The sequence below is a fragment of the Vidua chalybeata genome, chromosome 3, assembly GCF_026979565.1.
Source record: "Vidua chalybeata isolate OUT-0048 chromosome 3, bVidCha1 merged haplotype, whole genome shotgun sequence".
Classification (NCBI taxonomy): Eukaryota; Metazoa; Chordata; class Aves; order Passeriformes; family Viduidae; genus Vidua; species Vidua chalybeata.
The window spans coordinates 52,672,674-52,696,433 of NC_071532.1; the positions used below are offsets into that span (position 1 = coordinate 52,672,674).

General features: G+C 38.7%; 1 protein-coding gene across 9 annotated transcripts in view; it reads right to left on the reverse strand.

Moving 5' to 3' along the window:
* Positions 1-23,760, reverse strand: part of TULP4 (TUB like protein 4) — a 146,623-nt gene that overhangs the window by 18,979 nt on the left and 103,884 nt on the right. For all 9 annotated transcript variants that reach the window (XM_053937814.1, XM_053937815.1, XM_053937812.1 and 6 more), the window contains 3 exons: positions 12,457-12,637; positions 9,835-9,969; positions 5,329-5,495 (listed from right to left, as the gene is read on the reverse strand). In XM_053937814.1, the coding sequence (XP_053793789.1) occupies positions 5,329-5,495; positions 9,835-9,969; positions 12,457-12,637 (483 nt within the window). The remainder of the gene's footprint in view (positions 1-5,328; positions 5,496-9,834; positions 9,970-12,456; positions 12,638-23,760) is intronic.

The window sequence follows — 23,760 nt, forward strand, 5'->3', positions numbered from 1 at the left end:
TTTGCCATTTCTTTCCAAGTGGGCTTGAAAGTGAGCTACAGCTACTCAAATCTGTACCTCCAGCTGGGATGTTGATTCCCCTTAGAAAGGCCTGCAGGAATGGGTATTCCTACTCAAAGCTCTGTGGTTGCTTCTTATGAGTCACTCTACTGTCTCTATTACAGGAGGGAATGTAATTTATACACATTCCATCACTTGTATGCAGTTCAGTCAATGAAAACACTGTTCCAGCTGATTCTTGCTGCCTGCCTTGAGCTCAGAAATCCTGAGCCATGGGGTCTGCCTGCTGCTTGAACTAATCCCTTGTTTGTTGGCATTGGAACTCCCACTGGTAATGAAATAAAAATAGTATTCCAGGGCAGAAAGCCCAGGAACTAGCAGGACTTTTCTCAGGAGGAAGAACACAACTGCAAAATAGTATCCAGTGAACAGCTTGTGTAAGTAGGTTGCTTGCTTGCTCTCACTCCAGACTGCTGATGTGGAGATGCACAATCTTCCCTCTCAGAGACAAGCTGAAAGGTGCAATGACTGCAGTGCCCACCTGGTTTTTGTGAGTTGCGTGTGCACACCTCTGTACTGCCACAGCGTTCCTGGATGGTGTGGGGAAGCAACCTAATACTCCTTCATTCTTCTGCTCCTCATATTTACAGTGGGAAAAATATTAACTGCTAAGAACTGATGGTGACAAATGATGAGAAATCTGCCACTGCTGTGGCCTGATATGATTTTTGATGTCATAAACTCTTATTTGATTTGCAGCTGTTTCTTATACCCTTTCTATTTCTACAGTATTTTTTTAAGAAGTCAGTACAACAAGAGTCCATTTTAACAGAAAGAGTTGCTTAGAAAATTTCCAGTGCTGATCAAAATCCATTCCTGCAGGAGAGAAGATCCTGTGGCCTATATAAAGAACACCAAGGTCCTTATTGATATACTAAAGCATGTTTCATCAGTTAGTTCTAAAGTGTTGCTTTTTTTCCTGTAAGAAAACAAACTCCTCTTGAAGCTTTGTTGTCATCCTATAACAACTAAATAAAATTGATTTTAGGCAATATAAATGAAAGACAACATTAATTCAGATGCAACGAACCTGAACACTCTGTGTGAAATAAATGAAGAAAAGTAAGTAAGGTCTGCTTGGCTGAGTAACATGAAAAGCAGCCTCTTTCAGAACCTTTTGATCTGAATTAAACCTAAAATTTCACCTTCCTTCTCTAATCTTTACAGAACTAACTGGTTTCTGCAGGATCATATAACCTTAAATCTATTCACTCAGATGCTGGGACATTTCCAACAGAGAAGCAGTCTGTGAAATGCTGACAGCAGCACGTCTATAGCAAGCTGGTTGACTTCTCAAAGACTTCTGGAAACTTCTTCCATAAAGATTTAGTCTTTGGTACACCACTTTGAATTAGGTTTAAAAATAGTACACTGATAAACATGATTTTTTTGCTTTTAATTTTGTTCTATACTACATGTGAAGCTTAGCTCACTCTCATCCTCCTTTGCTGCACTCGAGATGTAATCTGTACTCACACCAGCTACACAGTGATATAAAACCTTAAAGTAATGTAAATTTACTGTAGAATTAAAGGTGTACGGAGGAGATCTGCATTGTAGCTTCTAAATCTGTGGTCTTGTTCCCTTGGTCCTCTCTGAAGCATATTAAAAAATCATAAAAACTGAAGAAGGGACCAAATATAAGACACAAGACTGAACCATTAGGAAAAAAAAAAATCTCAAGTTTGTTAAAGTTGGCAGTTAGATAATGTTGAAGAGATCCTGTAGGAGACTCCTGTTCAAAGCTCAGGATATAGAAAGATATGAAGCATCTTTTTCCAATCAGAAGTGACAGCAGGTACAGTTAGTTGATATAATAAAGACCTGTCTGCACATTAGATGATATCTTCTAAAGTGACAGAACTGGGTTACAGCATTTGGTAAACAATTTTAGCAGGACTATAAAACAGTCTTAAATGAGTTGATTATTCTCATCCCTGCTTGATGCCAGGGAAAGGTTGTGAGGACTTACCAAACAATGTAAGAAATTAACATTCTTCCAATAAAAACATTATGACCAGCAGGGCAGGCTGCTGTTGCAATTTCATTTTTAAATGTTGAAAAAGCAGGACCATGAAAAACCTGGGCATATTTTTGGTACCTCACGTTGGTGTTCATGGTGTATACAGGGATGGGCATTGTAAGAGATAAATTTTACAGAAACCGATAGTACACTTTTGAATAGTCATCAGCTGAGCACCAGCCTGTAAAATATACTCTCTGCATAGAATTCAGTTCAATATTTGACCAGCCCTTACTGATGCTTTTTCACCTCTTTCCGCTCTATTCTGCAAACACATCCTTGCAGGATGCCAGGCTGAAGCCCCAGAGCCAGGAACAGGAGCAACTGCTACACTATGCCAACTCTACCACTCTCTTTATGAATGTTGTTTTTCAAGCAAAGCTACTGCTTTTATTTCAATACTTCTAAACAAGTGTGATATCCCTATCTAGAGCTTTATAGGCAGCAAACTAGTTTATGAACTATAAATTTCTACACTGAAGGTAAAAGCTTAAGAGAGTTAATCAAATGAGACAGAGGATGCCAAACCACACTAAAGCTGGAGCAGAAGGCAGCATATAGAACATCTTGAAGGGATCCATGACAGCAGTCATCATTGAGATGAGTTACCTGCAGCTCCCAAATCTATTCTACCACTGGGGTTTGCAGTGACTTTATGGTCAGTAACATTCTAGCCAAGTTGCATATAAATCCTGTCAGTCTTAGACTGAGTTTTGTTATAAACAATAAAATCTGTTTCCTGACTATGCTACCAAAGACAAGACAGACAAGCAGCAGAAACAAAACCAGTTCAGTATATTTTACTGATAAAATTTTCAAACATTTGCTGTGTCAAAGAACTGGGACAGAGGACCTCATGGAAAATTGTAACTGTAATCCATTATTTTTTATATTGATGGTTGTTTTATTTTTTATTTGTAAACAATGTGCTTGTCCAGTCACACATTTGCTTCTTCATAAGAAAGCCTTAGCAGAAGAGTTCAAGATGAGGAAATTCTTTTATTTTCTTCATTTTTTTTTTAGTTCAGTAACCAGTGATGAATCTTTTAAAATCCCATTACAAGGCTGACTGCCATAGTACAGAAAACTAATTAATTTATTCTGACGAATTTGTCATGAGACAAATTACTAGGACCACTGACTCACCCTCATCTTTGCATGTACATCTTTGGAGCAGAGGCACAGCATAACAGAAGTCACCAGCATTTTTTTTTTTTTTTTGCCACAGTGGTTTTTATCTGGTTTTGTCAGTAAACCAAATACTTAACAATGTTCTAGCATACCTGTCATTTAGCTGGTAATACTGCTAGACCAGCATTCAAATACATAGGAGAATAAAGTCCATGTGAGCAGACACAGGTGTTCTTCTGAAAGACCACTCACTTCCTCCTGCAGCTGAGTAAATATGAATTTAGATGCACTAAATAAAGAGACTAAACACTGACAAATAAGAGAAGAAGGGTGGCTCTAATTTTAGGTAGGTTTATGTGCACAGTTTTTTAATAAACATAAATATATCAGTTTGAATGTTATTTTTATCCTAATTTCCAAAGGAAATTAGACTCTTTGATTCTGTTATTAATTGGTGGTTGCCTTTCCCTGTCCTCATCTTTCACTTACAATCTGGCTTACAACTTCTGAAATTTTTGGCTTTTAGTCTGCAGTTGACAATGAGGGAAGAAATCCCCATTACATTAAAATATTGCTATTCCAAACAAAAATAGCAGCTGGAAAGAGCAGAAAGGCTTATGTTACTACTTCCACTATTAGAAATACTGCAGTACAAACTTGGCATTCACCTGTTCTGTCTGACCTCTCAGCTGCCCTGTAAGCACTCACATAATGGCAGAATAATTAGCCCCCACGTCAGGCACAATATGTGCTTTCTCCCAGCTGGTTAAGTAGAGGAGAAAGGAGAAAAGCTGAAAACATGAAAAGAAGTTGAAGCTATACATGGAGAACTAAAGGAGATGAAAGTGTTTAAATGAAGAAGAACTTGAGATTAGCGGGAACAAAGCAGTGAGGGAAAAGCCTGCACACACAGAGGTCACAACCTGACCTGATGGGTTCTGATGCTCAAACCACAGAGTGATTTCCCAGCCTGGCACCAGAGGGTTCAACAGCTGATGTGCACATACTGAGTTATGGTACTAAAGTAACAGGACAAGATTTGCTTTCACCTGGGCTGGGAAAAGCAACACTGATATAAATATGTTTTCTTCAGAAGTGATCCAGAGAGGAAAGGGCTGTGCTACTTTGCTGCAAGGGCTACGTTTAAGACAATACAGCTGTGTTTATGGGTAAGTCCTTTAGGTACCTAAATCAGCATTAGATATCACTGTACATATTTAGGTTGGCTTTAGAGACCATTGTTTTACACTTTACACAACTAAAGAATTCTATCTAAATTAGAGTGCTAAGGTTAATAAGCACAGGTTAATGCTAAATATAAGCAAACACAAAGGCTTAGCAGGTGGTTTACTATGTCACCCTTTTGCATCCATTCCAGATCAGGGTACTGGAAAAAAAATGATAATACATGGTATCATCATTAAATATAATTAATATATCTACAGCATTTTCCTTCACTTTTAGATTTCAAAGCTATTATAAAGTTTCATTACTAGCAGCAGAAGTCAGAATGGAGTCATCCCTATTCTGCAGAAAATGACCCAGAATTACATTCAGCTGGGCTCTGAAGTACCAGCAAAGACCTATGAAGCATGTTGTGCTCCTGAGCAGCTCACAGACCACGTGCTAGCATTTACTTGACAAGTTACATGATTGAGGTTACTGCATCACACCAAATTATTAGAAAATTACAATAACAGAATAATCTTGTAGTTATGATACTGGACTTGGAATATTTTTGTCCAGCTCTTGGCTCTACTACAACATTAAGGAAGTAATTCAGTTTTTTTCTCCTCAGTCACTTATCTATAAAACAATGGAATTTTCTTTTTCTATCTGTCTGTTCATGGCCCAGTGAATTTGGGAAACAGACTTTCTCCTTTTGTATTTCCACAATACCTAGCACAATGGACCTTAGAATCAGGTGCAGTCTTGCATGTCTACCTTAATGCAAACAACCATTATTTATAGCACATTTTTATCTCTATTGTGTTTTAGGATGGACTGGGGACATTTTGCAATGTTTTCCACATTGCAGGTCTACAGCAATGAGCTAATGTGGGAAAAACACGTCAGCAAAACATGGAGAACAGACTTTTAAAAATGCCTCCTACCTGCACAGGTGTCTCCAGAGTGTAGATATGCTCCCCACGCACGTTGTAGAACTTGACAAGTGCGCTTTTCAGCAGGGAACCATTGCTGAGGTCAACCAGCTGGTTCTGCTTCTCCATGCCTGCTACTGCAAGCAGGTCTCCTTGTGTGCACCACTGTACCACCACATCTGAAATCACAAAGATGGTTTGCAGTAACCACTGACTAGAAACAACAGGAACAGCATTTCCATATGCTGCAAAGTGACTTGAACAGATAAAACATGCTCTCAAAAGTTACTTAAGTACTTAGAAACCTATATCCTTTCATTGAAATAGTAGAAAATATGCCACAGATGCACTTTTGAGAATGACTCTTTATTTTGTACATTGAAAAAAAAATGTGTAAAAAACATTCTTTTCACTCTATGGTGTGTCTAGAATGTAATCAGTAGTTGCTCCTAAACACCTAAGGACAAGAATTTGCTAGAGATGTTGAAACTGATATGGAAGATCCTACATACAGCTTTGCAGGAAATAAGTGGAATCAAGTTAATATGCAGATAAATAATCTTACTAAGAAAGCAGCAAAGAGTGTTTGTCTGGAAAGGCCTAAATTGCAAAAAAGCAGAATATCTGGCAATGCCTCATGTTCTCACGGCTGTCAATGGAACTTTTAGCATAACTCAACCTAGAGTTACAACAGTATAACATGAAACTACAAGTACTTGGACTTTTGTCCATAAATACATATGGCCTCCATATGATAGGTTTTCTTTTGCCACCATCACACAAAGATGATGAGGGCTCTACAGAATCTCTCTTACAAGGAGTGACTGAGGGAGCTGGACTTGTTTGGTCTAGAGCAGCCTGAGAGTAGATCTCATTATTATCTCAAAGGTTTGTGCAGAGAAGATGGTGCCAGACTCTTTTCAGTGGTGCCCAGTGACAGGATGAGGAACAATGGCCAAAACTAAATCACAAGAAGTTCGACCTCAACATGAGGAAGAACTTCTTTACACTGAGGGCAGCAGAGCACTGGAAGAGGCTGCCCAGGGAGGATGAGGAGTCTCCCTCTCTGGAAACATTAAAAACCCACCAAGACAAGTCCCTGTGTAACCTGTTCTAGAGGACCCTGCCTTGGGAGGGGGGTTGGACTGGCTGATCCCCAGAGGTCCCTTCCAACCCTAATGATTCTGTGATTCTGACTTGTGAAAATCTACTCAGCCGTTTAGCAGGGCTTTGCTGGAATCACACAGGGACTGCTCAGACTCTCATATACATGGATATGAATTTACATATCAGTTACTTCTCTTAAAGGCACCTCATGATGAGGGACACCCACAGCTTAATTTGGGGATGCTTATTTCAAACCCTTACATACTCTAGTTCTTTGTCACCCTTCTGGAGTAACTCTAAAAAAGTATTTTGGATTTCTGCTTGTGTTCCAAAGGCAGATTTGCATGTTTAAGGAATACCAAGCTAGTCTTTAAATCTTTTTACTCTTAAACCAGAGGTGAAAGGCAGCTATTTTGTGCTGAGACAAAGTGAAGGTAAAGACATAGCTTTTGTGCTCTGGGATGCTCAATCTGCCAAGAACCCTTTGAAGACACTTGTGGGCGAGAAGCTGTCTTTAAATGAAGAAGCAAGAGAGAAATGAGAGTTGGCAGGAAGGATCTCAAAATTGTTTCAAGTTGTCAACTTGTCATCTTCAGAGACTTATGTGCAATTTAAAATGGTTTTGTATTATTTCAACTTTCTGATACTTCTCATGGGAATTATGCTTCTGTACATATCAGAGGGAAGCCGCATGTTCCTCAAAGTAATTCTTCCACAGCCAGGCACTGTATGCCTCTTGTTTTCTCTTAGTTTTCAGCCCTCTTAGTAACCTACAATGGGATTTAATTCATGTTTCTTGGAGAGGAAAAAGATAGGCAGGTTAGAAATAAACAAGGCAAGCTGATCAGCTCCACTTTTGGTAACTGGATAACTATGGAACTACCATAATGAAAAAAACTGTCTCCTTTGGATACATGTCTTCAGGTAAAACTTTCAGCTGATCCCCATGACAAAAGGAAAAGGAGTGTCCAGCAGTTTCCCCTCTCTCTCAAAGTCCTAGAATTAGACTGCTGCAAAGGCAGCAAAGGGGTGGCTGTGGGCTGCAGCATCCCTCCAGGGCAGTGTGGCTGTACTGACAGACTTGCACTGCCAACAGGATCTTCAATGACTACTGGACCTTTACACAAAATAACTGATGAATAAAACTGAAAAAAATGAAATAAACTGAAAAAAACTGATGCTGTTCTCAGCACTAGCACAGACATTAAAAATCAAATGGAGGTTTCATTTAGGTCTGCAAGTGAATCAGTGGATCAGTCACCCCTCAAAACTACTTTCCAGCCACCACAGGTATGTATATCAGCAAGCCTTGAACACAGAGCACTGTAAACGTGAAACAGCTCTGCAGGCAGTAGTTGTGGCTAACTAGTACAATTAATAGATGTAGCTCAGCAGTTCTACAGGAAGCAGTGCACTGAGAATCACAGAGTTAAAAAGGACAAAAAAAGTAAAAAAAATCTGAACAGTTCAGGACCTCCTCTAGGACTGACAAAACTACTGGGACTGTTCAAACTGGATCAAAAGAACTTTTATTTGGGTAATCAAATTATTAAGGTTTTTCCTCTGTCAATTTAACAGAAATATTATCAGTAAAATGACAACTCTGCAAAACTAGTAGAATATATATACTCTCTATATATTAAAAATATATTGCTACTGCTTGAAATAATTTCATAGTTGCCTACTTTAAAAATACATTGAGTAGCCTACAGCAGCCAATAAAGGCAAGGATATCTGCTGCAGAGATCACAGAGCAATACTTTGAGATTTTAAACACAAACACATGAACAAGGACTTGTAGACAATACTGAAGACCCTACTTGGTGTTTTTGCACATTCTTGTCTGTGATAAAACCCAGTAAAATTTAGAGTCACTTGAAAAAAAAATGAAGATACAGGAAGTGTGAACATCTAGATAAAACCAGACATAAAATACTTTCTACTGTACAGTGCTTAAAATAACAGACAGCAATATCCCAATCATCTTTCTCTGTCTCACGCACATTCCCAATTCAGTAAGATGCTGCATATTTTTTGTCTATTTTGTCTGATAACAAAAATGTAGTCCAGCTTATAACTAATAAAAATATTCCTACCCTATCTAGCACATTAATATTTTGCTACAGGAAAGTGACATACTTAAGGGATCTTTTTTGCACTAGTGAAAGTCAATGGGGAAGGAGAAACAGGACAGACATCCTCAGCAAGACAGAGCCCTGCAACTCTAAACAGAGAATAAGATTAGGGCTGTTTCTCCTACTGTTCCCAACTGAAAGCTAGACTAGATGACAACTCAAGACTGCTCAGTACCCTAATTACTCTAATATTGTAGAAATGCTGCGTAGACCCATTGGTGATTATCACAAGAGCTTCTTTAAGTTGGCTCCAGTTTTCCACACTTTTGGTATCCTTTCAGCTGATGAAGTTTTCTGGATTGTAGGGCTGTCTCATGATGCTGTGTTTTGCCACTCGCACATTTCTTGTGTTGGCACAGATGGAGAAAGGAACAGAAAAGAAACCTCAAAGGTGATGTTTTTACCTCCCAAGACTATGGTATGTAACGGATCACCCAAACCCTGTGGGGCTGGTGTTAGGGCAAATTTTCACCAAAAACATCCCACTATTTCAGAACAGCTAAGAGTTTGCTCCAACAGCCTAATTCTCTTTTCATCTAATTTTAAACTAATTTACCTGTGAAGATGAAGAAGCTTTGGTGGAACCTATATTTAAGCATGTGCATGTGTGCTGTATTGAATTGAAATGTCTCTGCAGGCAATGCACAGTAAATTGCACAGAGAATGCTGGCAAAGTAAAGGACATTTTTAATAGGCAAGAACAGTAAAAATTTCAATGTGAGTTAAAGATTTTACATGGAATACTGATTGTACTAACATTCATGCACATCACTTAGCAAAATGTATAGTAATTAATCACTGGGATTTGTTCTCTCTCAAAATAACTTGTCTCTTGACAATTAATAATTCTAGGAAGTTTTCAATAATTGTGAGAACCAAAGGAACACTGCAATTTATACCAGGTTACTAAAAGCATGGAAGCCCTTGTGAGTTAGGCATGCAAAGAAAGTGTTACATAACAGGGATATTCACACAAAAAACCATAATCTTATTAATGCATTCTGCTGGAAAACTGCAAAACAAATCAGTTGCCCTACACAACTGCCACAAAAACACAATCCCAAAAATATTGTGAAGCATTTTTTCAAACACAAAAACTCCATCAGCCAAGAGCTGCTCTTCCTCCAGCAGGTGTCACTGCTGGAAACAACAATAACAGTGCTGAGGGCTCCTGGGTTAAGGAGTGAGAGGCACAAAAATGTAACCTATGCACACATCATCAAAAATGCAAGAAAAACAGGGCATAGGAGAGGGAGAAATGGCTTCTTTTTTGTACCTTTCAACCCTGAGCGGATGATAGTAGGAGACAAGTCATCATAATTGTTCATTAAACTGATGTCTCCTGACGTGAAGCTGACAGTAAGTAGTGGCTTGGTGTTCTGCACCGGGACTGGATAGGCAGCTGGTCCATCTGCAAAACAAGGCTCTGAGTGAGCAAAAGGTGAACAACCAAAAATAATCACATCCAGGCTGAAACACACTGTACTTCAGCCTACCACCATCAGGAGCTGTTCCAAGCCTCCCTACCTGTTTATTTCTGCAACATCTGTGGGCACAAGCAAAGCAGGTTTAGCTAGTTAAGCTTCTCTGTTTCTGTGAAACCTCAGTGCTTTTACTTTGTCAATTTCTACTGCACATATCCACAGTGATTTATGCATATACTATTATGTTACATAGTGGTGTTTTTCAGTCTTTCTCCATTCCCAACTCCTCAAAGTGACAAAGAAATGGAAAACCAGTGCCTCAGAAGACTTTCTAGGAACCCCAGTTGAAAACCAGCATGATGAACAATATAATGACATTAAAAGCGATTTGTTCTGTACCCTTTTTGCTTGGGCAGGTACCAGGGACTCGTCCTGAAGTCACACAGAGACATTTTAAGAACTTCTAAGAGAACATATGGACCTTTCACAAATTACTGCATCCTAAACATCTAGGCAGCAGCATGAAAAGATACCTGCCATTCTGCATAACAGGATTCAATGCACCCAAAAGTAGACGTGAGCCCAAATGGAACACTTGGCTTTAAAAACAATTTCTGCAAAGTCTCTGGTCCTCTGAGCTTGTTTTTCAGCAATTCACTAAAATTCCTTCGCTCAAATACTTCATGACCAATATTGCCAACTGTAAATTTTGGTGTTTAACTCCTGTTTACAGTTTCTGAGAGGAGATGCCACTGGTCCCTGATTAAGTGCCTGTCAAGGCCCAACCAACATCTTTCCAGTCAACAAAAATGGCAGAACCAGTTAAGAGTAGTATTGTTTCCTGAACTTGTAAAAAAGCTGATAGGAAAGCATTCTGGAGAAAGATGTCTAGTAACTGGCACCTCTGTGTGTATATAATTTAATAAGAAAATCCCAATAAACTTCTAGTGCTTCCTACACATCTGTGTGAGTCAAAGGCTTGTCACCTTTGAGAGGTTTATGCTGCATCTGCTCTAAAGAAAACACATTATGTTTGGGTAATCATTAAAATAGGCTTGTAACAAGTCCACCCACCCCCTGACTGACTCAGAAAAAGCTATCACACACATTTGGATCATTTAAGCTCTCATCTGTGTACTCTGCAATTTCACCATCCTCCAACTGGAACCTCAGTATTTTTAAAAAAACACAACAAAAATCCAATTTATTGTTGTTGTCTGTCTTGCTTTAGGAGCTTGCTAGGTTGAAATTTGTTTCTTTCCTTCTAAGGTAAGAAATCTTACCCAGTAGCAGAAGTGAGACATGAAAGCCAAAACAAAACCCAGTTTTAAAATATGCTAACATTTTGGCAGGTGATCAGATATCATCTTTCAATATTTGTTAAAAACATAATCTTATTATATAGACATATATTCTGGAAAATGTATATTTTTTGGTCTGAATCCAAATTAAGAGTTAAAACTGCAAAAGTCCTCAATTCAGAGGTTCAGATCCAAGATGCAAATTCAGAATTATTTTGTTATGTATTTGTTATATATTTAAAATTTCCGCTGTACAATCACTGACTATTATAGAAACTTAGTTCTTAATGTAGTTCAGGTTTCATACACTGGAACACAGGAACAGCTTACCTAGAGCTTATAAACTGATCAATCACATCAACAGGAAGTATTATCATTACTTCAATGAGAAGGGTGGGACAGACTGTGCATGGACACCTAGGCCTCATAAGTCTTCACTACAGATGACTTCCAAAGATTTTAAAACCAAAATATTTCACCAAGCTAGGTGTATTGAAACTTAGGAGAGGAAAGGATTTATTCCTGACTCTCAAACTGGCAATGTGCTCTGAAGCATGTGAATTAATAACTCCAGCCAACTCCAGTCACCCTGCTTCTACCCTGTGTAATTGCAGGAAATATCTTCATTTCTGAGCCTTCTGCAGTATTTATGGAACTCTTTATGTCAGGGCTATGAAGGATGGGACTGTAACGATGAGCATTACAGAAATCCTACAAAACAGAGATAAAACTAAATATATAGTACTTTACACTATGTCTAGTACTGCTGTCTTTTCACATGAATCTATATAGTAGTGCATTAATTCCTGTGGCTGCACTCTGTACCTCCATACACACCAACCACTGCAATACCTCATACCTGCTTATCAGTGAAACCTGACATGTCCCTGTCTGCTGTTTTTCACTCACCCTCACTGAAAACTTATCGAGCTTTGTGTTGTTATCTCATTTGTGCAAACAGAGGCAGAGCAGCACAAATGAGGTATGACCTGCAGCAAGGCTGGTGGCAGAGCTGGGGACAAACCCACTCTCCCATACCAGCTCTCTGCTCCATGAGAGCTTGAAACTGCAGCCACCCTGCTGGTTTTGTAGGGCATGACATCGCCCTGGCATGTGAGATGTCTTCATGAGCACGTGCAAAGCTGAAACAGAAGGATGTGCACATAACCCTACCTTGTGGTGGGGAATAGTCGTCGGAGTCCGTGTCGCTCTCGCTGCTGTCCTCCACCAGGAAGCTGGGGTAGTTCCAGGACATGTTGAGGATGCCATCTGACTCATGAAGGAGCACGTGGGCCAGCATTCGCCCATGGCAGTCCATGACGATAACTTGTCCATCAGCAGTGCCAAACAGTACCTGAAAATAACACAACAACCCTCAGTCCTGCCAAATGTACAGCCTTCAAATACATCTTATAATTAACTAGCTACCCTGGAAATTAACTGAAAGCAAAGCAGTCATGGATGTGAAAGGGTGCCAGAACAGGACCCTGCAATCAAAGATGAATGTAATAAATGAAGTTAAAGCAGCAGAGTCTACAGGTAGGTTTGTAAAATCTGTGAGCAAGTAATGTTTCATGGTGGATGCATTTCATTCACTTTAATATCTTCATTTGATACATGATCATTACTACAATTAAAGTGAGCTGGCAGAAAGTCTATCACAGATTCTTTAGTATTCCTGTATAATACAAAAACTCCTAAACCTGGTGGCAGGAAAGGTGTGCATCAGTCGTAACAATATCAAAAGAGAAGACACAGCTGACAAAAGCGAGATCCTAGCAGAAATTTCAAATGGCTCATGAGAAACAGAAAGCTGAATAGAGAAGGACAGGTTATTCAGTTGATGAGCTAAAAAAGCTAGGAGAATGCCTTAAAAAAAAAAAAATTAAAAAAGCAAAAGCAGTATGATCAGTCAGCTGGAAGTAGAGTCTCAAAGGCCAAGGAGAAGGCAATGTGCTGCACATCCAGGAAGAGATGAGAAGAGCTTCCACCCACCATTTCAAACACAAAATGGATAATCCAAGTTTTTTCTTGCCCTTAAACAACTCCATAGCTAATCACACAGACTGAAGTCAGACTGATTGGAACCTGCAATTTCTTTTTTAATAAATTCTTCTTGAGGATTTAAGAAAGTTAAGATCCTGCATATTTGATGAATTTTAGTAAAAAAATCAGGAAATAAGGACTAATAAATCCTAAAGCAATAAATGCATTAGCCAAGACTGTTGCTGCCATCACATAATTCTGTATGAGGCAAATACACTTTAAAGCAAGTTTAAAAGCACCCATCAACTTGAAAACTAGCCAGCATTAAAAATGAAGCTAAAAGGAAGGTCAAATCTTACACTTGCTCTTCAGTCTACCACCTATTTCCAATACTTGTAAATTTAGGGTTCTAACAATTATATGTCCAGATCAGAAATTCACATAGCCTTGTATCTTACTTTTGAGAGTGGTCAAGTATTTGGAGAAGAGTAAAAGAATAGGATGCACTGAGCAAGCATCTCCCCTGCACACTCCTGTAGCTTTCAACAAAAAAAAAAACCACAATCCCTCTTCTCTGATAATTGATAATTTCATCTGGCAACCTTTAGCTCCTTACACTGAAAGAAACATGAATAATTGTTCCCTACTTACATTCTTAACATTGGTCACAATTTTACAGACCTCTATTATGTAATTCCCTAGTCATCTCTTTCCCAAGCTGAAGAATCATAGCCTACTTAGGATCTCCATGTACAGCTGTTGTTCAAAGCCTGCAATCACCCTCGGTGACTTCTGCTGTCAGAGATCTTCTTTTCTATCTTCCTACTGAGAGGCTGTGTCAGACTTGCAGCATGCAATGTGTGTATTGTATCAGACTTATACAACAGCAGTCTCCTAAGAAGCAATAGTCATTATTGCAGTTTTGAAAGCTTCAGAAAGGAAGCGTGGCTTCTTAAGTGTTAGTCAAAAAACAACAACAACAAAAAAGCAAACCAAACAAAAAAAAATACTAGAGTTATTTTTATGATCAACATGAAGGTTGTAACCTTCATTACAACCTTCAACAATGAAGGTTTTAAACTAGAATGGCAATTTAACAGAACTCCCATAAAGACATTAAAATCTTAAGAAAAACAATGGAGTTGTTTCCCATTATCAAGAATGTTGAAAAAAATCATTATCTGGCTGCCTTAACTGTAATCATTACATGTTACAAATATTTTTGTGTTAAATAGTTGTTGGGTTAAAACAGCAACTGAAGTTTGCTATGAGCCTCAGAATACTATTCTTAGATGTAAAACCAAGAACTCAACCTTTGTTCATCTCACACTCTCCTCCCTTGTGATCTCTTATTCTATTCTTCTTCCACTTGTATCATCACATCTCCTTTCAGACTGTTCATGATTTCCACTGTTTTCACATGCATGATCAGTGCACAGCCACTTTCACTATTCATTTTCAAAACACAGCTACTCTCTGGTCTCAACAAAACAAACTTTTAAAAAGGCAAAATCCTACCAGTTGTCACTGTTAGCTTCTCACACCACTCTCAGTCTACTAGAGAATAGTTTCTAACTAGTCTACAAGAAGTTCTATAACTGCAAATACCCAGACAGAGGAGGTGAGTCTCTGTTGTTTCTGAAAATAGCAGTACCAGAGTCTGCCTCCTAAAACCCTGCAGAAACATTTTATAATTGGGTAGGAACAAAATCTTTGGATTCATCACTCAACAGTTAAGTCTCATCTCAATCTAAAGCTAATTCTTTTGAGTAGCACTGCCCCCAAATAATTTAAAATTATGAAGTCCTCAGTAATTTCCAATTCAGAACAGCTGCATGTCAGCATCTTAATTCTTGCACTGGAACTTGAGAGAGCTCTTTAGCAACCTAGAAATATCAGAGGGCACACTTCATCTCTTCAGCCAGGCTGTAGGTTTCAAGGAACAGCTTTAAGTTTCAGGGTTATTGTAGCAATACAACCTTTAAGATGAAAGCATTTATCAGCCTGATAGTCCTGCTGGCTGAACTCCTGCTGAAGCTGTAAAAATGTCTAATGGTGTTATCATCCATAACATTACTCAGGTTATAAATGCCACACTCAAGCTACTTATGTCAGATGAATAAAACTCTCTTGACCTTCAGACAAAAGGTTGAGCCACAAGATATCCCTAAAGGATCTAACAGAGGAATTAAGAAGTTACATTTTAGATACTTTAATTTTCTGTGTGTGTGTTTACAGATCTAGGAGGTCAGACAGAATGTTGGAAAAAGGTAACAAGTTATAGTGGTTTGTTAACCCTTGAACACAAAAGCTAAGTGATAAGAAGAATAATTTAAAAAAACCCAAGCAGTGGTTCTTTGGCCCCTTGTTCTGATCTTCTCTTGACTCATCTCTTTTCCTTTCGTACTGCTTATTATTACAACTGATCTTACATGTATTACCAACTGCAGAATTGCATTTGCAGAATATGGAAAATCTGATAATCAAATACCTAAAATCACCCAATACATTCTGAGTGTGAGTCAGTACCACAACATAAATACAGTATGTCTTTACAAAATATCAAACATGACAAAGCCTACACTACAGTGAAGCTGTAGCTGATTAAAAGTCACACAAATGCAGGGCTCCAGTAGTGCCCAGATGTTTTGTGCTTTGAAGGGGAATCTGTGATAAACAGCACTGGGAAAGCACACACAGTTTTCCAAGTGTACCAAGAGAGGAAAGGTGGGCTCAGTTCTGAAACACAAGTGTCTTAGTTCTCTATGAAACTCAAGCTTGGGGTGATTCCTATCTGTTATAACAAATCTGAATACCTGAAAAATGCCCCTCTCTGGAATGTGCTGACCTCTTTAGTCTATGTGCTAACTTGAGATGAGTTTCACAGCCTAGTTTTGGTAAATTAATAGGCTTTTCAACTAAAGATTTCTGAACTATCACCTATGAAACTTAGCATTCAAGATTGCAATCCCCTTAAATGTCCAAGAAATCTTCAAAGACACTTCAACTAGGAGTCTGAAATACACCAATTTCTAAAAGACATATAGTAAGCAAAAGATGGGTATTTTGTTCTGAAGTATTCCTCTCATGAAGAAATTAATATTACAACAGCCAAGAAGCTAAAAATTCAGCTCAAGAGGAAAAGCTTGGACATGCTGGGTGGCTTTGCTACATAAATTGTAATAATATAGCACTGAACTCCGCAGTTCCTGCAAGATCTGTTGTGGTGCTGCAATGCTCTGGACCAGACATGGAACCAGCAGAAAGTGGTTTGGCAGCACCAAGATCCACAAAGCTACAGTGGAGTGACCAAAGACCTGGTACATTGAAGGTCCAGTTTAGGAAGCCCACTGTTTTGCAGAAGTATAATTTTCTAAGAGCGGTGCTTTTTTTTGCACATAACACATTTTGTTGCTATTTAATTTGGTTTAATGTAAGTAAATAGAACTCATCAACAGTAAGAATGCTCAAGCTGTATCATAATTGGAACACATATGAGGAGTAGAAGGCAGAATTATTCCCAATCTCAGGTTTTGGTTGTACTAACTGAACAGTCAATACTGTTACAGAAAGATATCGATAAAACAAGATGCCTCTCTTCATGACATTTAGTACTAACACTGAAGGTTTCTAATGTTGCTGGTTAAACAAAACTCCCAGGAAATTTAATCAATACATTTTCAGAACAGGGACTGTCATTCTGCATCAGGGAAACAACCAAAGCTTTGGCTGAAGCTACAGTTAAAGCATTAGAAGCTAGATTTGCTATAGCTGCTGGAAGAAATACAAAGCTGTTGGAGGCTACTTTAGGGTAGCACTTCTCAAGTGAGATATTCCAGTATCGTGATGTTGGAATGCTAAAAAAAGAACATGTGTCTGTTTTACTCCTGCTGGCTCAGGATTTTTAACAGATCCTCTCTGACTTCTCACAAAGAACAAATATCTGACAACTCACAAACGCAAAACAACTCATAGACTCTATTAATTTAAACAGCATTGAAAATGAATCTAGCAAACTCCACCCTAGCACAATCTGATCCTTAAAACCCAAAATTTTCACATACATACAGAACTTGCCTTGTAGGACTATGCAAGGTGCATGAACAGATTGCATCTAAATTTCTGGACAAACTGAAACATTCTGAAAATGAACATAATCTGTCATTAAATCTTAAGTGCTCTAATCTTGCCTAAGACATGGCTAAGCTGTCAGTAACTCCACTGAGCAATTTCTCAAGTTACAGATCTTCCTTCTCCCACAGGACAGGTAGCAGCTTTTGGATTTTAACATTCTCCAGGGTTGAACTTCCAAAGATTGAAGGATTCCTCTTCCTACCCACTTGGCAAATCTTACCCTTTCAGTATTTTGTTTTACTCTCTGCCTTTGTGTGCGCGTTTGGCACCTGCTGAAATCTTGGTGTCATTGTACCAGGCAGTAGCACTGCTGCCACTTAACAACTTGCCCTGCACAGCTCTGCATTCGCAGCTGTCTCGTTCTGTGTTTTGCTTCACTGACCTTCACTTTCTCAAAATTTAGACCTGTCTTTATGCTTTCTTCTTCAGTCTTCTCCCCCATCTTCCCCCACAGGAAAAACTAGGCACCTCAGAAAGTACACTTTGCAAAAATGCTAATAAGGTCAACCATTAGCATTGTCAGAAGATGCTGAGCAGTTCAAGGAAGCTGAATTAGTTCTGTTTGCTCTGATTTAGCCACCTGGACAAACATTAGTATTTATTCTAGGAACAGCCTTCACAGTTGTCACCATACTGCCATCATACTAATAGAGATAAATCTATTTTGCTGATTCAAAATTAACTGAACTATAAAGTTATAAATACACAAAATGGTGGATCGACCTTATATTTATGCAGGTAGGCTTAGTAACAAAGGAAGTACAGGGGAAATTATTGCCTTTAATTATTTTCATTCGTTAGCCGAACAAAAGAACGTCAGTCTTGCCAAGGTTTAACTCCAGCATTCTGCAGTCCATTTAGATATAGGATTAGCATTTTGCATTCCTTGGGCTTTTCTTGTTTACTATTTCTCCATCACAAAGCAGGAGACAGTGCAGCAAACTCCTCTTAGCATACATTAGAAAGTGAAAGTTTGTTTTTCTCAGTGTCATATTTCTGTCTTTCCTTCTTTTTACCTCAAAATACAGAGAGAAATAAAGAAAAGCAGAGTGAGGGAGATAGATAGTCTCCTGCTGAGTACTTTTTTTTCCATTAAAAATTCAGCCACTGTAAAATGATTTCTTGAACTGACACAAAAAAACATCACTAAAATTCACATACAAGCTCTGGGGAAAAACACTAGATTTTTCTTGACTGCCTTTATGTCCAAAAATCTTAGAAGACTCTGTTTCCTTTGGACATGAGGAGTTACCAGCCCCACACACGGCTGGTACAGCCCAGGATCATTCAGCTAACTGCATATATAAATATACATAGAGTGGTGAAATTCTCATTTGAGGTCATTAATCCTTTCAAAAGCAGCACTGGCTGAGTTACCTACTTTCAGGCTTGTTCATTCTCTCTTTTACCAAGTCCATAGGATCTAGGTAACTATTATAAAGCCATCAAATGAGAAGGCAAAGTAAATCCGTCAGAGATCTTGGTGACAAATCCATTTAATAAATATTGAAATACTAAAAACTGGGGATTCAAACTGCACTGGCTTTATTTCTCTCTAAAATAGTATAATGTAGCTGAATGACTGTAAATTAGATACTTGCATGCCTCTTCAGGAGCCAAAAATATAAGTAGTCTTAAAACCAGGGTCTCAAGCTATTAACTACTCTGGACATATGGGGATAGAAGCAATTGTACAGGCAAAGATGTTATATGAAATGCTATATGAAAGCATTCTTGCAAATCACAGAAAGACCGATCATTATACATTCTTGTAATTATACCTGGACTAATTCTGACTTGTGTATTCCAGGCACACACATTTCTATATTCTTTCTTGACTCTCAAAGACATTTTTCAAGTAAGCATGTTACAGCAATTAGATTTTTAAGTGAAGAGTTGCCCTCCTATATAGTGTTCACAGCATTAATTATATGCTTCAGTTTACTTAAAACGTGAAAAAAAACCACATTTGAAGCAGCATTCAAAATTAATAAAAGGCCAACAGCCAAACACCTTCTACAGAACATCTGTGACAATTAACTTGGACAGGACTCCAAGCCTGAACCACTGAGCTCCCACAGCAGAAGTACTCTGGGATATTCTTCGAGCACTGTTGTTTTCTGATTCCCCACAAAATTGCCAGGAAAGTCTGTCTCTGAAAACACATATTCTTCACAAATATGCAATTATACATAGCAACTAAAACAACATCTGGTGGGAAAATGCAATTAGTTTTACCAACAAACACTCAATCAGGAAAAGAAGTCAACTGATACACTTGGCAGTCTCCTGCATTACTTCCAAGTCAGGCTTTAGTTATTTCCTGAAAGATATGCTGACTGCTGAAGCTAAAATTTCATTCAGAGCTTTAGAAGTCTGAGAGTTTCTGCTGGGGTTTTGTGGTTTGCTTTTTCCCCTAATTGAAAATAGTATTATTTAGAAACAAGGACAACACTCTCAACCAGTGAAAATGCAATACAAAGCAGTTTAGAAGCAATGTCGTTGCTGTTTTGAATTTCATAACATAAAATGAAGATGCTCCTGGGTTAAGCTATACACTAATGGAAGTTAGTCCCTCAACTTCTGCCCTCTCCTTCGAGGTCTTGTGTGCTGGCAGAGAGCAGTAACTCAGCATGGACAGGAAATAGGTGGAATGGGTGAGGTCAAGTGTAACTGAGTCAACATGGAGTCAGGCTGAGTAATAAACTGTTACCGAATGAGGCACTGAAGAAGAATGACTATTCTCTTAAAAAGGAAGGAAAGTAAGGAAGGATTAATTCCTTTTTAGCTTGCCAACAATCCCTCAGTATCTGAACGCTGACAAGAAACTGGATCCTGGACAAAGAACAGAGAGCTCAAGTTGAACCCATGCAGGATGAAACATTGATGGGAAAGGTTTTGGAGAATAAAGAGATACTGCTCCTGCTTTCCATTGGTATACTATCTCTTTTTGTCAAATCAATGGAAAGACTATGTGATATCACTTTTCAAAAATATCACCTTTCCTCTGCCACTTACTATGAAACTTGGCCTTGCTTTCCCAGACAAAACCTAGTGCAGAAATCCACAAATATCCTCCTCAAGATTCAATCACTCTAATCCCTGTTTTCTGCACCAAGGTTTCAGACTATTTGCAGGCTTGAAGACATCTGACCCCAAGTTCAAGACCCCATTTGGCTCCTGGTCTTCCTACTAAACTTGCAAAAAATTGATGGATTAAGTACCAGTGATGATAAAGTTCAAATCAACCACACTGTCAGCTACATTTCTTTTGAAGTGAAAAGACCACAAAGCTCTAGATGAACCAAAGCGATCCTGGGGCCAAAGTAAGTATTCTCAGCCAAGTGGCTTTGGCAGTGGAATAATGGACTCTTCCTGAAAAATGCTGTAAAACCTTCACAGTTTGGAGAGTTTTCCCTCTGTAAGAATTACACTTCCACTCATGTGCCCTCTCCTGACCAGTTCAAAATCTGAACAAACAAAGAAATTTTCCTACCCTACATACGACCTCTCCTTAGAGAGCACCTTCCTGCAGAAGGTTCAATTTTTTCCCTACACTGCCTAAAATACAGCATAAGTGCATGCTGCTCCCTTGCAGAGGTGCACTGCAAAACCTCATTCTTACTATTTGCCCCAGGGCTGAAGCATAGCACAGAGCTTTTCAAAACCACAAATTTAAGTAAACTCTCTGTCTCAGAGAACTAAAGACTTCAGGCTATATAAGCAAAATCTTTCTGTACAAGTGCCAGCAAGGTGAGAGTAGAGGCAAATGACTTCTTTCATACCTGACACCTCCCACACAGAGACTTGTCTTGTTTCTATTTGCACTCATCTTTACTTTGCTGACTCAAACATTGATGCTTCAAAAATGTAAAACAGCACCGGGCATAAAAATGCTAAGTGGACACATTAACTGTATAGCACAAGTTTTCATCTCTCCCTCCATCTCTGGCTTGTCACTGCCATCGACATCCATCTTTCCTGAGGGAGGCAAAAATGTGGTAGAATGTGCAGCATTTAAACTTCAGATTCCAGACAACTAAAATACCTATATTATGACCTGAGAGTCATAGAGAAAGAGTTACAAGGTGCACTGTTGAGGCTGATCTGTATATCCTAGTACACCGTGCTTCCAAAGGAATGTAGAAATCCATTCAGGCATTTGATTTTGCACTAACACCCTGTCTACAAGGACGAGCAAAACATTAAAACAGTTGTATTACTCCTTTCAGACAGAGTCGTTAAGAGAAAAATTTCTGTGCAAGACTCATCTGAAACAGCCTTGACACGAAACACTGCAGGAGCTACTGCAAAAACGAGCCATGATGCTGTCAGCCCATAAACAACCCCCATGTTACAGCTCTCATGACTAGAACAAATGGCACCATCTCGTTAGCTCTCTCAGTGCCTTGCCTCTGCAGGCTGGATGAAGAGCATCCAGGGAAAGATTAGGCAAGGCACAGATGAAGCGAGTGGGAAGAAGAAAGTACATTGAAGTATCACCTTATTGCTCTGTTCCTCCAATTACCCGCTCAGTAACTGTGCAGTACAGACTAGGCTTTCTGGCAGGAAAAAATTGTCTGGAATAAACCCACAGTTAGATGCCATAGCTCCTGAAGCTGTGGATGAGCCCTAGAGGCGCAATGAGAACATCCTTATTGCCTACCCTCCCCAAAACTCAAGGCGAAACCTAAAATGTCCTCGTCTGAGCACAAAAATCTGCAGTGTAGCTGCTCGTTGCTAGTGAAAAAAAGGAAAGTGCAACCAAGAATGACACAGTGCACCAAGCTAAGTTTTCTCCCTCCTTCTTTCTGGAAGCTGTATTCTCAGCAGAATGATGCATAAAAACCTACTTGAGACAAAAAGGCAAAGGAAAAACAATGCTAACATAGCCAGACACTGCTATCAGAAAAAAAGGGGAGGAAAAAAGCGATATCTATTATTTAGGAAATAGCACAATACAGCCTGAAAACAACATAATAAAAAGAGATGGGAGAAAGAAAGGCAAAATACCACTTAAAATTCACATTACTTTTCCCACAAAATCTGTCACTATTATGTATCATCATAAAAATCAAGTCCCCCAAGCAAAGAGCAAAAACAAAGTGTTACTGTCTTCCAGCATGTATAAATATATAAAACTCTGCAAAAAATATTTAAACATTTTCAGTTTATATAACCCCCCCACATATTCTGTTTACAAAAGGCTGAAATAGCTTAGTAAATATTTACAGACCCCTTAGCACAAGTAAGCAGAAATCATTAATTTTAATAGCAAGTTTGCCACAAAGGTTTGAAATGCTTCTAAAAACAGTCTAAAATATTAGACAGTTAAGCTGTGAAGGTTTTTATGTTTGTTTTATATAACAAACAGATTTATCTTGAAAGACAACTGAAGTCTCCTTCCCCTGTCCTCTTTTTGCATTTTAATGCTGCTGCTCAATTATGCAGCATGCAATGTTAAAATGCTTATATGCGATTTAACCATTGTCTGCAGTCCTTGTGGCTTGAATAAACTGCCTAGTTAATTAATGACATGTCTTCAATGTTATAAAAAGTCTCCAGCCATTTTTCCCAGTAATCTGAGTAATTCATCCATCAATGAATATAAGGCTTTCAGATCTTCCTCAACAACTGTATCTTACAGTGCAATTTTGAGTGGCCCAAGTCATTGTAACCATCATTTGGTAGCCTCTACATCCAGAATTGCTGTGAGAAAACAATGCATTTTTATATGTTAAGACACAAAAATACAATTATTCCCTGGCATCTTTAAGGGCCCTTTATGTGAACCCATAAATCCTTAATAGGAACAAGAATTATTCTAATAAGGACCAAAATAATTGCTTACATTTTCAAATTTTATAGGCTGTAACCTTTTTCATTTTGTCCTTCCTTCTCTTCATTCATAATAATTATGGTAAATAGCTACCTTCCCCATACTGCCCCAGTTGCCCCTTTGTAGCTCCCTTTCATCATTCTGTCAACTCATTAGAAGACCATCTTCAAGATCTTTTTTCCACAACTCCAGATGTCTGAGAATAATTATATTTGACCAGTGTGACTACCATAACAGCAAGGACTGCCCAAATTAAATGTGTGCTACAGTACCTGAATAAAACCAAAACAGGAGGGTGAGTGGGAGCGCAAACATCTTGTTTCAGAGCCACAGGTAAATGCAGATGTAGGTGAGAAGGCAACAGCAGAGCCTAAACAGATGCAACATTTTCAAACATTTATAAACTCTATGGTTTTGTGTTCTGGAAGCTAGGAGCTTCAGCTTAGGAGCTGTTCAGAACACCATTTCCTTGAAAAAGTAGTAGCAACTGCAAATCATAGTTCACAGATGAAAACAGG